The following is a 13,042-nucleotide window of genomic DNA, read 5'->3' as shown; positions in this document are numbered from 1 at the left end:
GAGTCCTTCGGGAGAAGGGCGGTATAGAAATAAAATTATTATTATTATTATTATTATTATTATTATTATTATTATTATTCTGTGCAATTGTTTATTAAATTTATATGTTGCTCATCTCACTATCAAGAAACTTTGGGCTGAATATTACAGCTATCATATTCTAATTCTAATAATTCTAAGAGCTGTGGTGGCGCTGTAGTTAGAATGCCGTATTGCAGCCTGACTCCGCCCACTGCCAGGAGTTCAGTTCTGACTGGTTCAAGGTTGACTCAGCCTTCCATCTTTCCGAGGTCAGTAAAATGAGGACCCAGATTGTTGGGGGCAATATGCTGACTCTGTAAACTGCTTAGAGAGTGCTCTAAAGCCCTATGATTTCATTATACATCTTGCTTGATAATTAAAAAAAATATGATTTATATACAAAGTTCATAACACCCAAATTTCATTTATTCTGTTAATAGTTTCATTTTCAGTCTTGCCTCATTTTGCTTTCTGTATCTACAATTCTGTTCACAGTGTTTAATCTTTGTTTATTAGCATCCTTAAGCCAAGAAAATAGTATAAAACTAAATAAAAATACTAATTCGAAAAGAATGGGGAAAACAATTTTTTTTAAAAAAATTGATTTATATGCTGCCCTTCTCCGGAGACTCAGGGCATCTTACAATGCGTTAAGCAATAGCTGTCATACTTTTGTATATTTTATACAAAGTCAGCTTATTGCCCCCAGAAACTGGGTCCTCAATTTACCTACCTTAGACAGGATGGAAGGCTGAGTCAACCTTGAGCCTGGTGAGAGTCGAACTTACAGTAATTGCAGACAGCTGGTGTTAATCACAATGCTATCAGTCTGCTGAGCCACCAGGCCCAGTGCTTCTGGTTTGCAGGTAATCCTCACTTACCAACAGTAATTGGATACTCTGTTGCTAAACGATGCAGCAAAGGTGCGATGTCTTATTTATGACAGTAGTCCTGACAATCCTAATTTCCATTGTTCGGTTACCTTTAACAAACTACAAAATAATATAAGGGAGCAGTTAGTTGCATACTTTCTTAATGAAATGAAATTTCCTTGATCTGGCAAAGCCAATAGAACTTTTGCAGTATATGCAGGACATCAGAAAAAAAAAACAGGATAGAAAAGCTTTAGTTTCACAGATAGCAATGAATTGAATCTTCAGGTGCAGGAGCCCATCAATCAGGTCCTCTATAGGCTTTTTCTGAGCTTGTATCTTACATTGAGTAGCACTGGTTATTGAATGGTTTCCAATATAATTCTAATAAATTACATCCACTGGTTGATTTGTCAGGAAAGTATCATAATACAGAGTAAAATACATCAGTGTGTGTATTGATATCTAACAGAATTAGTGCATTTTTTACAAAATGTCCCTGGGTGGAAAACACTTTGTACTAAAAAATGTAGTTAAAATTGGCTTTGATTTGCTGTTACTTTGTTCTCCAGGTTTTGCAAGTAATAATAGCACAGACAACACAGAATATGTTTTCTCATCCGGCATCTGTATTGTTGGATTGACACATGTAGCATAAACTGCTCCCACAATTCCATTAACATTAATTGATTCTTTATATCCTGCTGTACTAAAAAGCCAAACATCAAAAAATGCAAAGTAACTCTAATTAATAGTCTAATTAATACTATACCTTCCATCTATATTTCTCTCTCAGACTAACAGCAAGTCATTGATCATGCTACCTACAGCTATAATTTCTGTTGGTTATAAATACGTTAATATTAACAGGTTCTGTTGTTAGAAATGGATAAATCTATATATTTTTTTCAATTTCCCATTGCTGAGATTTAGGTCTGTTCTGTTCCATTGTAACATTACCCTGTATTTTTAAAGTGTATATGAAATTGTGCAGACCTTTTTGTGTGCTTTTACACAATATTGGTCAAGTGATTTCTCCAATACATTGCATTTGTATGGATATTTTCCTTCAGTGCAGAAATGAACGTATATACAGTATAACCCAGTTGAATCCAATGTCTTCTAGCTTTTTTGCATGTCAACCAAGTGCGATAAAACATCCTTTCTTGTTCATATATCCAACATGTTTTTGAAGTGCCTTTAAAACATACTACACCATTTTTCTGGAAGTTACATAAAATCCTCTTCTTGGGCCCATGTAAAATAGACAACATTCTGTAAGCTTACAGAACAGAAGAACATGACATGTTCCTCTAGGACAGTGATGGCTAACCTTTTTGCCGTCGCGTGCCAAAAGCGGGGGGAGCGGGGGGGCATGAGTGCAGGTGCCCACATCCATAATTCAATGCGCCCCACCCTCCCACGCATGCGCACGTGACCCCCCACACTTCCCCCTGCTTTTGGCACAGTGGGCCCGGTAGGCCCGTTTTCCCCCCTCCCCAGACTCCAGAGGCTTTCTAGGCAAAAACAGCCTTCCCCATCCCCCCCGGAGGCATTCCCGGAGGGCGGAAATAGCCAGTTTCCGACTTCCAGTGGGACCGGAAGGCCTGAAAATTAGTTGGCTGGTGTGCGCATGTGCGCTGGAGCTGAGCTAGGGCAACACTCGGGTGCCCACCAATATGGCTCCGCGTGCCACCTGTGGCACCCGTGCCATAGGTTCGCCATCACGGCTCTAGGAAGATGGTAGATTGAATGTGTTGTATTCAGGCAATGTTCTAGGGATCTGCCTGTTGTCACCAATGCTAAAAGATCTGCAGATTGCCTCTGCAGAAAACCTGTTGGCTGACAATATAGATTAGGGATAATGACAGTGTGAAGTTGTTGCTTGCTACCAAATAAAATGCTTACATTGAAAATAAATAGAAAAACGGTTAAATTTAAAATCATATATTTAAAGAACAGCGTTGGTTTGGTGTTTAATTTGGTTTGCTTGGACAAGCCATAAAGCCAAGAGGATTGACAGAGCACCTGGAAACAAAATACACAGTATGACAACTCCTGAATTATTAATCCAAATCTCTTTTGTGTGGCACTGGATATATCTCAATTTTCTTATTTTGATCAGTCTAGTTCTGATGCAGCAATTTTAAAACTTTTGTAAGACTGAAGTTTGACTTTTAAAAGAATGAGTTTTTTGGCAATTTATTCAATTTAACATTTGTTATTTGGATTATTCTTGATACAATTGTGGCCTCTGAAGTTCCACATCTGGTAGAGGTTTTGGAGGAAACAGTTAAGGCTCCTAAGCCAGTAAAACGTTTTGTAAAAGTTGAAGGAATTTGATGAAGTTGATATTAATCATTTAGACAATTTTTGGAATAATAATCTGGAACATCTTTTTTTTGGAAAATCAGTGGTAGGTTGCTTAAAACAATTTAAACTATCTGTTTTTGATCTTAGGATGGGGTTAGTGCTTCATAAGGTTTTATTTTTCAAATATTGGATATTGCACCATATGTTTAATATGAGTTAGCTGTAACCTGTAATAGCCTTCCTTTGGAGGTAGATCTCAGAAATTGGAAACATAAACTGCAAAAAGTAGGTCTGTTCCCGTATTGTCACATTTTGGATTAAAATCCACTTGGGTTGTTAACATGATTTTAGATTGCTTGTTGAATGTCAAGGGGATGCACATGTCCTTGTTGGCTCTCACCCCAGTATTTGGAATCTATTAGTTATCAAGAATTGTGAACTTATTGTGGGGGATATCCAAAAGAATTATTATATAACACTGGAAGGATAAAGTTACATTGATCTGCAGTAATAAATTATTGATATGTATTATTTTAACGATTTAAGTGAATATTTCTTTTTCAACAAAATGGCATGGAAAACAAATTCCAAGGAATTTGGTCAAACCTTTGAGGAATTGTTTTTGTTGTTAATTGGTAGACTGTGTTTATTTAATTCAATTACTATCACACTGTTAGCAATTTTAAGCTTCTGTAAGTATATATGTGGCTATATTTCTACATGTATGCATTTCTATGTGTTCTGTGCCTAGATAAGTAGACACAGAGAAAAAAACCATGCAAACCATGATATATGGGCTCACTATGTCAAAAATCCACACCCACACACCCACACAAACCAACATTTTGCCTTGTTATTATACAAGTGTACTCAGTGGTACCTCAGTGGTACCTGAGCTTGGTGGCACAGTGGTTAAAACTGCTTAGAGAGGGTTATAAAGCACTATGAAGCAGTATATAAGTCTTAAATGCTATTGCTATTTTTATACACATTTGAAAAGTGCAGATGAATTTGCTTGCCTGACATGAATGACGGACGTCTGTCATAAAAATGTTAAACCAATGACTCTTGCAATGATGTTTGTATCCTAGAAATGTTTGGTAATCTATAAACAGATTGATGTCATGTTGTTTATCACAGGCAATAAGAAGGTTAAAAACATCAGAAGACAAAAACAAATGACTAAATAAAACGTAAAAAGCAAAGATAGAAAACATGCAATCAGTGTAAACATATGCATGAGGGGAATAAACAAACACATTACAGCTGTTCTGGAATAGAAGTGGTGTCTGCAGCTCCTCCTGTCCTTGTCACCTCACAAGTGGACTATAACGCATTCTGCATGGGGGCTGCCCTTGAAAGATCTCCTGAAATCTGCAATTAGTGCAAAATACTAATGATAAGCAGAGCAATCCAGTATTCCATGTAACATCAGTATTTCAGGAGTGCCTTAGTGACTGGCTTGTTTCAGATTGTAATTCAAGGTACAGACTTTAAAGCCATGATGGCTAACCTATGGCACACGTGCCAGAGGTGGCACGCAGAGCCGTCTCTGTGGGCACGCACCAGCTGTCGCCAGCTGCTCTTCTAGGTTTTGGCGCTATGGCATGCGCTCCAGTTTCAGCAGTGCTGAAAAGGTTAACCATCACTGCTTTAAAGTCTGCATTACTTAGGGCCTATGTATGCCTAAGGTGTGCTACAAAAGAAAGTAGATGACCCCCCCCCGCAACAAGGCAGTAGATGCCCCCCCCCGCAACAAGCCAGTATTCTTTACAGAATTCCTCTCCTATGGAACACCTTCCCATTGAAGATAAAGGTCATACCCTCACTTTTAATAATCATGAAAAACATGCGTGGACATCATGTTGTATCATATCATATCATATGATATCATATGTAAAAAGTTAAAATGTTTAAAATCCTGGCTAAGATCCCAGCTCAGAATCCTCTAAATTTTAACTAACAAACTTATAATGACGCGGAAAAACACCCGAGATTTTAACTTTTTACATACACACACCCGCGAAAACTTAAGAAGATATATATACCCTGTTTCCCTCAAAATAAGACATCCCCTGATAATAAGTCCAATCGGGCTTTTGAGTGCATGGCAATTAGGCCAAGCGCTTATTTCAGGGTTCAAAAAAAATAAAAATAAAAATAAGACAGGGTCTTATTTTTGGGGAAACACGGTATACACACACACACACACACACACACACACACACACACACACACACACACACAGAGTATATACCATGTTTCCCCAAAAATAAGACCCTGTCTTATATTTTTTTGAACTCCGAAATAAGCTCTTGGCCTTATTTTCAGTGAGGTCTTATTATTTTGGGGGCTGTGGAGTAAGACTGGGCCTCTCTTGCCGTCTTACCTGATTTCCAGCTCTGTCTCCCTAACCCTAACCAGAAGAAATGGTGGGGACCGGCTGCGCATCCTTTTGAATATTTTCAGGGAGGGCTTATTTTCGGGGAGGGCTTATTTTAGTGCATGTGCTCAAAAGCCTGATTGGGCTTATTATATATATATAAAATTGTATTGTTACATATTTGTTGTTGCTCAGGATAAGTTGCTTAGAAACTAAGGACTAAAGTGGCATAAAGGTGTTTCAATTAAATAAAAAATGGGGGGCCTTAAGTCAAACAAATTTGCTCCCAAAGCCCTCTAATGAAGCCCTCTAATCTCACATTAGTTGTAGGCATATTGTTTCATGTTACATAACATTTCTTTCAGAAAGATGATTGATAACCATGAGAGCTGTATGTTAATGAGTGACAACAGCAGACTTGAAAATATTCCAAAATTCAGCATGTTGAGTTGTTCCCTTTAAAAGGATAGCTGAATTAATTCCCTTAAGATATTTCTGCTAAATATTTCATGCTTTCCCCCAAGCTTTTGGTTATGTAACTGGTATAGAGATCTATTATTGATGTCTTGGGTTTGAGTCTGAACGTATTATATTAGAAGCTGGTAGATACTTATTCTCGTGTAGAACTTTGACATGAGAAGATTAAAATAAGGGAGAACTAGGCAATGCAGGCCTGCTGTGTAACCTATAGGAGAAGTGCTTTCCTCATTGATTGATGACTCATTGGAAAGTCATATCTATCATTCAAGAATTAATGGAATCCTTTTAGTGAGTTCCACAACTATTGATTGTGAAGGAAATAAATTAGTTCCTTTCATGGTTTAATAAAAAATATATAGAGTGGGCCCTAGGAAAGTTTTTGTATTTCCATGAATAGTATCCATTTCTCTTTCAGGACAGTGACATACTAGGCCTTTTGAAAACATTAGCAAAGCAACCCTAACTTAGCTAATAAGGCATTTGGGATAGAGATCGCAGAACTGAATAACCCTTTCGGTGTAATAGTGTAGCAAAACCAGGATATTCTTCTTATTTATCTATAGACATTTTGATTCTGGGTAATCAAATATTCTGTCTTGCAAATATTATTTCCTCCTTTTCTTGTTACTTATAAAAAGGTGAACAATCTTTCTTGATGTTTTCTCAACAGTGTTTTCGAGCCCTTTGCTGCAAAGGACCTCCACCTCCACGACCAGAATATGACTTGGTTTGCATAGGTCTCAGTGGCTCTGGCAAGACAAGCCTGTTGTCCCAGCTCTGCAGTGAAAATAGAGAAAATATAGTGTCAACTACAGGTGAACTGATGTTTTGTTTTGCTTCTTCAATTATAGGCATTAAATGCAAGAGATCATTTAACAACCGCAACCAGGCATGTCAGGATTGCAGTTATTGAGCAAATCAGTGACATGATGTCTTGATTAGTGACTCAGTAGCCAACATTCTAGTCCCAATTATGGTTGCAAGTCAAAAACTATATATAAACAGGAAGCAAACCCAGTGGTGGGATTCAGCCAGTTTGCACCACTTCGGGAAAACCGGTTGTTAACTTTCTGAACAGTTTGGCAAACTGGTTGTTGGAAGAAATCATTAGGGCAGAGAACCGGTTGTTAAATTACTTGAATCTCATCACTGAGCAAACCCCATACTTGCTAGCACTGATGATGTTACATGTTTTGGTACTGATATGTCTGCAAGTAAACAACCAAGCTCAGAGAATACCAAGGACTTCTGAATTAAAATAATGCAAAATGCATTTGCATACTTTTATTTTTTTTATCTACCCATTATATAACTCATGGTAACAAGTATTAGCTATTTGAATTTACTAACTTAAGCTGGCAAGATGCTAATAGATTAAACTGAGGAAAATAATGTTACAGTGAACAAGTGTACTGAATTTTTTTTAAAAAAAAATATTTCTATTTTCAGGTTTTAGCATAAAAGCCGTGCCGTTCCAGAATGCAATATTGAATGTAAAAGAACTTGGAGGTAAAGAATACTATGTAGAATATGCACAACTGATGGTAGCTTTTGATTCCTTTGTGTCTTGATTTATGACAATAAGCAATAGTTTTAATACTTATCAAGTACCTTTTCACCACTAGGTGTAGTCACTGCCTGGTACAATCTAAAGTAGATTCATCTCAGGAAAAATGTTTAACCTAGTAAAAGGTTGGATCAGGGAAATTGACTACAAAAAAGAGATACGTTAAGGAATTGTTGTTGAAGGTGGCTAGATATAGCAGTGTGAATATTTGATATATGGAGCTGAGTTTCCAAGAGAAGTATTACTATCAAAATAAAGTACAGCAAATAATAATTTCATTGAAAGCCTATATAACATTTGGGAGAGATGACACTTTAACAGCTTAATGAAGATTCTGTTTCCTTAGTTGTAATTTAACTGAACTATATCCCCAGTTAATATAAGCCATGGGTAAGTGCTACATAGTAACAGAGCAGAATAACAGAGTTGGAAGGAACCTTGGAGGTCTTCTACTCCAACCCCCTGCTTAGTGCAGGAAACCCTATACTACTTCAGACAAATGGTTATCCAACATCTTCTTAAAAAGTTCCAGTGTTGGAGCATTCACAACTTCTGGAGGCAAGTTGGTCCACTGATTAATTGTTCTAACTGTCAGGAAATTTCTCCTTAGTTCTAAGTTGCTTCTCTCCTTGATTAGTTTCCATCCATTGCTTCTTGTTCTACCATCAGGTGCTTTGGAGAATAGTTTGACTCCCTCTTCTTTGTGGCAACCCCTGAAATATTGGAACACTGCTATCACATCTCCCCTAGTCCTTCTTTTCATTAAACTAGACATACCCAGTTCCTGCAACCGTTCTTCATATGTTTTAGCCTCCAGTCCCCTAATCTTCTTTGTTGCTCTTCTCTGCACTCTTTCCAGAGTCTCAACATATTTTTTACATCGTGGTGACCAAAATTGGATGCAGTATTCCAAATGTGGCCTTACCAAGGCATTATAAAGTGGTATTAACACTTCACGTGATCTTGATTCTATCCCTCTGTTTATGCAGCCCAGAACTGTGTTGGCTTTTTTGGCAGCTGCTGCACACTGCTGGCTCATATCTAAATGGTTGTCTGCTAGGACTCCAAGATCCCTCTCACGGTTACTACTACTGAGCAAGGTACCACATATGCGGTACCTGTGCATTTTGTTTTTCTTCCCTAAATGTAGAACCTTACTTTTTTCACCATTGAATTTCATTTTGTTAGATAGTGCCCAATGTTCAAGATCCTTCTGTATCTTAAGCCTATCTTCTGGAATGTTGGGTATTCCTGCTAGTTTGGTTGAGGTCTGCAAATTTGATGAGTTCCCCTCATCTATCCCCTCATCCAAATCATTGATGAAGATATTGAAGAGTACTGGGCCTAAAACAGAGCCTTGGGGTACCCCTCTGCATAGTTCCCTCCATGTAGATGCAGTTCCATTGAGGACTACACATTGGGTGTGGTTGGTCAGCCAGTTACAAATTTATCTGGTGGTGATGCTGTCTAACCCACATTTTTCTATTTTATCTAGTAATAGGTTATGGTCTACGTTATCAAATGCCTTACTAAAGTCCAAGTAAATTATATCGACAGCATTCCTCTGGTCCACTAATTTTGTCACTTTGTCAAAGAATGCAGTAAGATTAGTCTGACATGATCTGTTGTAGTGTAAACTGTTGTAGTGTAAAGTGTAAACAGAAAGATACATTAAAAGATACATTGTTACATGATAGGATGAAACATATTTCTTAAAATAATTAGATAGGTGTCGTCTAATCATGTAAACATTTCAGACAAAAGGAGGGCAACTCTTCAGGTACTCAGAGAACTGCGAGACATTCTACTATCTGATAATTCATTCATAATTATCAGATACAGATTTTTTTTTCTTAGAGCTGCTACATTGTACTTAGAATGCACATTTCCTATTAATTACATATTATAGCAAGATTGCCATTCATCATTGGATCTTGATATTACACAGAACTTCTTGAAACATTAGCATAATTGGGAGGTGAAGTCTGATATATATAGCAAGCATCAGGTTGGGGAATACTAGTCTGGTATTGCTTTCCGAGCACAGTTTTGGCTATGTTAGCTGATCTATTGTATACCTATGTAGGTTGGCTCTATAGAATCAGCAATTTTGTCCTCAACTCCTCATTTTGAGTTTAGTTTCATTCATAAAGTTTTAATTGCTCATCTAAATTATGTATGTGAAAAATAACTATGTAAATATGACTCTTCTTTTGCTTGCCATCAAAGAAAGCAAAACTATTTTGTGGATGTTTTGTTCTACATACAGGTATTTCACAGGTTATGTTCAAAACTGGGACTGGAGTCTTTGTCATTGAGCAAAGTCAGAAGCCCATGTAACAGTTTCACTCAACAACCACATTGCCAACTCTCCCAGTTGTGGTTATTAAGTGGTTATACTGAGTTCTGGGGAGAGGATCCTCTCTTTGCTCCATCATGTCCAGGATCACTTATCTTCACCTTTTGCTGCAGCTGCATGCAACTTCAGCTAATGTGAGACATAGCCTTCCTATCAAGCCTGCCTTGTGCCATCCTGCAAATGGGTCCTGTTCTCACAATCATTGAAATGCTCCTTTCCAAATGTGATTTGGAGAAGGGGCCTTCCTAAGGCTAGAAAGCTAGGATAGAAGGATAGCCATCCTTCTGAAGGATAGAAATCTTTTTTCTAGCACCATCCTTTTAGATGGGTAGAAGTTCTACAACACTATCATTCTAGAAGGCTACAAGAGTACGCCTCAGCCAGGCTGCTGAAATGGAACTCAGAAGTTCAGGATGTGAGCCCCATTTCTGCAGCTCAGTGGAGGAGCTGGGCCAGAGTGCAGAAACTGCACTTGGATCTTTAGGATACAGGTCCCATTTTCTGCAGCCTGATGGAGTAGACAAGCTTCCCTCCGTGCATGGAAGAGAACACTTCCATTATGCTGCAAAAATGAAGCTTATGCCTTCTGGATCCAAGCCCCATTTGTTCAGTCCAGTGGAGAGACTGAGCTTTATTTAGGAGGCAGCTTTTTCAGCCAGTCCCCAGGTAGGAGAGGGAGTCCTATCAACAGGCAGCAGCAACTTTCAACCTTCCCTGCTGGCTTCCCCATTGACTTTCTGAGAAGTAAGCAGAGAATATTGCAAATAGCAATCACATGATCGTGGAGCACTTGGGAACTGGTTGTAAGCCTGAACAGGTTGCCAAGCACAAAATGTGGCCTTATGACTACAGAGGGTGGCACAAAATTTTACAAAGGCTGGAAGTGCTTAACGGGCCATACAGTAAATAGCAATAGCACTTAGACCTATATATTTTACAGCAGGGGTGAAATCTAGGGTTAAAACCAGGAAGTAACAACGTCCGGGTGGGTGGGCGGAGCCTCGCACTGCCGCTGCTACTGGTTCACTGAACCACCTGCTGTCACCACTACCGGTTCGTCCGAACCGGTGTGAACCGGTAGCATTTCACCCCGCTTTACAGCCCTCTCTAAGCAATTTATAGAGTCAGCATATTGCCCCCAACAATCTGGGTCCTCATTTTTACCAATCTCAGAAGGATGTTAAATGTCATAACTCTACGACTACCCATAAAGTATTTTATTCTGGATATTCAGCTATGTCATAGTGGTGAATATCTGTAGTTTGGGTATAGGATGAGGGTGAAGGTTCGTTCTCTGAGCTTGTGGGTTGGTTTCTGAAAGTTTCGTTGCTAGGCTAGGTAACGTCTTCAGCGGAGTTTAGGGGAGTTCCCTAAACTCTGCTGAAGATGTTACCTAGCCTGGTAACGAAATGTTCAGAAACCAACCCACAAGCTTGGAGAACCAACCCACAAGCTTAACCATCATTCAACTAGGTTTTATGAAGACATTGGAAAAGTACCCAATTTAGTGCTGAGAAGTTCTATAAAAACAAAATTTCTTTGCTGGGTAATGCGAATTGATTAAATAATGCATAGAAGAGGAGTCAACAAAAGAGTTTCAGAAAGAAGTAAACGAACAGATTAAAAAAGCAAGAGTCTGAATTTTAATTTTGGTTGTGTTTTTTTAAGATGAAAAAGCTACAACTGAAAAATATAATCAGTGAAAGAATTGGCAGAAGTAAATATTTTTAGGGATATGGGGTAGTAAGGGAGAGCCAGTTTGGTGTGGTGGGTAAGGCATCAGACTAGAAACTAGGAGCCCATTTCCTATAATGTTGATATGCAATTTTCTAATAGTGTAATAAATTAAAATATGATTAAAAAAAAGCATTGAAACTTAATTTTATATGTCTAAACAAGATGTATGTAAACTTGTGCTGTATGTCATCTGATTAATATTTATGCTTGTTTTTTATTTGATAATTGCCAAAGGGGCTGACAATATCAGAAAATACTGGAGTCGTTACTATCAAGGATCTCAAGGAGTAATATTTGTATTAGACAGTGCTTCTTCAGAAGACGATTTAGAAATTGCTAGGAATGAACTGCATTCTGCGCTGCAGCATCCACAGTTATGTACTTTGCCATTTTTAATATTGGCCAATCATCAAGACAAGCCAGCCGCTCGTTCAGTACAAGAGGTATGTTTAGTTCTGCAAGAACATGTGTGTTACTAATTGTTTGAATGCAATAATGGGAAAGGCACGACTGTATGTATATCTGATGCATATGTAGAGTCTATAAAGTTTGGATGGACATAATTCTTAATGAATGAAGAAAGTATACTTTTAACTGTCCACGCTAAGGATTGCCTATGTGTATTGTTTTGTTTTTTTAAAAAAATCTGTGTGGAGTTTCTCTACTTTTATCTTACTGCCTTCTTTTCCAACATTCTCTTTTAGCATTCTCTTTTATGTATCCCTAACAAGATATTTATTAATTTTTTTAAAAAAGTATTATATTTTTACTTGTTAAAGCTTCCACTTTTAAAAATCTAGCACCTGGCTACATTGGTTAGCTCTTAACTCAAACTGTGTCCATTTCTGGGCACCACTTTAAGGAGGTTTAAAAGCAATTGGGACAAATTCAGAGAAGGGCAAAGAAGATGATCAGGATAATAGATTTTTGGATCAAACTTTCCAAATGTATGTGGCTTTATATCCCTCAGGTATTTCCTTTTTAGTGATGAAGATCGTATTACTGAGGTATGACATACCATCTTTACATTTCTTTAAATGTAATCTCCAAGATGCAAAAATTTGACATACAGTATGCAACCAAAAATAATACAGTTATAGATATTAAATACATGATATTTTAATTTACTCTTAAATTGACTTAATGGTCTATACAATGATAGCCAATATTCACTTCTTGAAAATTCAAACTTCAGTAAACCTGACATTGAATTTTTAATACTATTACTTCATATAAAAAGTTGACAATCGCTAGCATTTCAATATAGGACTGAGAAAAATCTGTTTGAATCTATTGAGAATTGCTATAAA

General features: G+C 37.7%; 1 protein-coding gene across 7 annotated transcripts in view; it reads left to right on the top strand.

Moving 5' to 3' along the window:
- Positions 1-13,042, top strand: part of ARL15 (ARF like GTPase 15) — a 160,763-nt gene that overhangs the window by 65,966 nt on the left and 81,755 nt on the right. For all 7 annotated transcript variants that reach the window (XM_034440868.3, XM_087885659.1, XM_060690699.2 and 4 more), the window contains 3 exons: positions 6,740-6,884; positions 7,519-7,578; positions 11,967-12,175. In XM_034440868.3, the coding sequence (XP_034296759.1) occupies positions 6,740-6,884; positions 7,519-7,578; positions 11,967-12,175 (414 nt within the window). The remainder of the gene's footprint in view (positions 1-6,739; positions 6,885-7,518; positions 7,579-11,966; positions 12,176-13,042) is intronic.

This window comes from Pantherophis guttatus, chromosome 2 (assembly GCF_059756535.1).
Source record: "Pantherophis guttatus breed Tessera chromosome 2, ASM5975653v1, whole genome shotgun sequence".
NCBI lineage: Eukaryota > Metazoa > Chordata > Lepidosauria > Squamata > Colubridae > Pantherophis > Pantherophis guttatus.
The sequence above is the reverse complement of the archived record's forward strand: the minus strand, read 5'-3'. Positions and strand labels throughout refer to the sequence as shown.